Source organism: Triticum urartu, chromosome 3 (assembly GCF_003073215.2).
Source record: "Triticum urartu cultivar G1812 chromosome 3, Tu2.1, whole genome shotgun sequence".
Taxonomy (NCBI): domain Eukaryota; kingdom Viridiplantae; phylum Streptophyta; class Magnoliopsida; order Poales; family Poaceae; genus Triticum; species Triticum urartu.
This window is the reverse complement of record NC_053024.1, coordinates 51664965-51667227: the sequence shown is the minus strand read 5'-3', so window position 1 is coordinate 51667227 and position 2263 is coordinate 51664965. Positions and strand designations below refer to the sequence as shown.

Genomic DNA, 2263 nt, shown 5'->3' with positions numbered 1-2263 from the left:
TTTTCAAATATACACTGAATATTGTATTTTTTGTACAAGATGAACATTTTTTAATACACATTGAATATTTTTATAATATACAATGAACTTTTTCAAATATACACTAAACTTTTTAAAAGAACATACATAAATTTTTAAAAATATATTTTGATCTAATAGTATATTTTTAAATATCTAGCTCCTAAATAACCGTGTACGTCAGGCTGAGCTTACGTAATGCTAGGTGTGCTGCTCTCGAGCAAAGCTCAGATTCACCGCCGTGTCCCGTGTGTCACTCTTTTTATTGTCTTTGTGACTGTTGGGTCTTGGACCTTTTTTGTACTTGGACATCGGCCTCCCCTTCTTCTTCAATGGAATCACAACAATTCTTCTCTTGTCGTTCAGGAAAAAAGAAGTTAAGTTAAGCTGCGCTTGCTGCCGAGCGCCAGGATAATCATTCCCTGCGAGCGAAACGACCAGGATTTGTATCCCTTGTGCCCGCTCTAAGCGTTGTGTTGTAGATGGCCTCATGGGTCCAACGTCCACAACCTAAACCCGAATTAAGTTCGAGACAAAATAAAATTCATCGTATCACTCTCAACCTCCACCGAAACCCCCAAATTTTGTAAAATGTTTATGATTACACCAAACATACGGAGTACGATTGACATTTTCCAATGTTTTGTTTCCTGTCTTATTCCGGACTTTTGGATAATCCGATCTACTATACTATTCAAAAAACCATACTATTCCGGAATAAGTACACTTTGCCTGAAACAGGAAGAAATGATATCCAATCCTAAGAACAGTCCTTGCTCCCCAGGAGAACGCATTACGTCCACTGAAAATGCAACCAAAGCAGGGCATAATTAATCGCACCTCCTACAAATTAACGTTCCATCGGTACTACTAGTAATTCAAGTCTTAAATTCTGCAACATTCAACCAGGAAATGGAAGACCACTCCCTTAATTAAGCTAATCTACTAGTAGTAGAGTAGTATAGATATAGATAGCTGGCCGGAGCTAGATGGATCGGCGGCGAGTTCTCCTCTCCATGCCCCTGGGTGCGTCAGTCAGTCGTACACCGGACCTGTCTTGCAGCCGGCGAGGAAGACGTCGGTGAGGACAGTCTTGGACTGCAGCGCCGCCTTGAGAATCGCCAAACCCTACACATCAAATCAACAATGGTTAATGCTCGATAAGCAATCGTTCGGTGCGGGCCAAGTGAGAGAGATGGTGTCATATTGGTATGGTCGATCAACAATGGTCACCACTCACCTCCTTGTAGCCGATCCGCACGGTCATCTCCTGGAGCGCGCCGAGGCCCCTGACGGCGAAGGTGTTGAGCAGGGTGATGCTGGAGATGGCGGACATGGGGGTCACGGCGAGGTTGTCCATCACCGTGTACGTCACCACGCCCTGCACGAACCCTCTCGCCCCTCCGGCGGCGGCCTGCCCGGAGTCGCCGGAATCGGGCCGCACGCACTGGATCGCGTCCGCCATATGGTTGCCACATCTGGGGCACTTGGCGCCTCTCACCTCCGTCACGTAGCCCGGGCTGTGACAATAGCCGCACCTGAAGAAAGCCGGCGACGGGCTCGGCAGGAGGAGGAGGGACAGGGAGATGCTGGGGGCCGCCGCCGGCGAGGGCACGGCGGGGCATAGGAGCGCGTCGGTGTTCGCCCCGGGCAGGACGTAGGAGCCGTCGAGCTTCTGGACGCTGGCGTAGAGGTCGCCGGCGCCCCCGACCATTGAGTCCGGCCCGAGCAGCTTGACGGCCGTGCCGACAGGCAGGGCGAGGAGGGAGAAGAGGAAGTCGACGACGTCCTTGCCGGCCTCCGCGAACAGCACGCGCCCGGCCTTGGTGTCCACCAGCAGCTTCATGCTCATCGCGGCCGCGGTGGTGGTCGACATCTTCACCTTGAGAGCTCTCTGTTGGAAATGGAATACGCAAATGCTGCAGGCTTCAGGTGGCTAACTGCCAAAGCCGGTTCCCCGGGAGCTTTAACAGCTCGTGCTCTTCGTGCGTTCGCACGTCGTGCATGTCAGGCGTTGTCGTTGTACTTCCATCTCTTTTTTAGGGTAAAGCCCAGTTTTATTCCTCAAAAATCATAGTGTGGGAGTGGGATACAATTCGGTAGATGAGGTTGGTCAAACCAGACATGATACCCAACCTCGAGAACCCTTTGTGATGTCTGAAATAACTTGCTTGGAGTCCGAGGCTACGATGAAATTCTGCACAAGAAGATTTTTTTCGGCTAGTGAGAGCGCCTCTCAGCACGC

The 2263-nt window shown here is 50.4% G+C and overlaps 1 protein-coding gene across 1 annotated transcript; it reads right to left on the bottom strand.

Annotated features, from left to right (window-relative positions):
- Positions 1–671: 671 nt before the first annotated feature.
- LOC125547912 lies at positions 672–1944 on the bottom strand. Its single transcript, XM_048711649.1, has 2 exons — positions 1259–1944; positions 672–1146 (listed from the first exon to the last, which is right to left on the bottom strand). The coding sequence occupies exons 1-2, from the start codon at positions 1892–1894 to the stop codon at positions 1054–1056; spliced, it is 729 nt and encodes a 242-aa protein (XP_048567606.1). The 5' UTR covers positions 1895–1944; the 3' UTR covers positions 672–1053.
- Positions 1945–2263: the final 319 nt, after the last annotated feature.

Coding starts and splice junctions, on each gene's coding strand:
- LOC125547912 (XM_048711649.1), bottom strand. CDS start 1,894: ATGTCGACCACCACCGCGGCCGCGATGAGCATGAAGCTGCTGGTGGAC. Junction 1,147..1,258: donor TGCGGATCGGCTACAAGGAG/GTGAGTGGTGAC, acceptor TTTGATGTGTAG/GGTTTGGCGATTCTCAAGGC.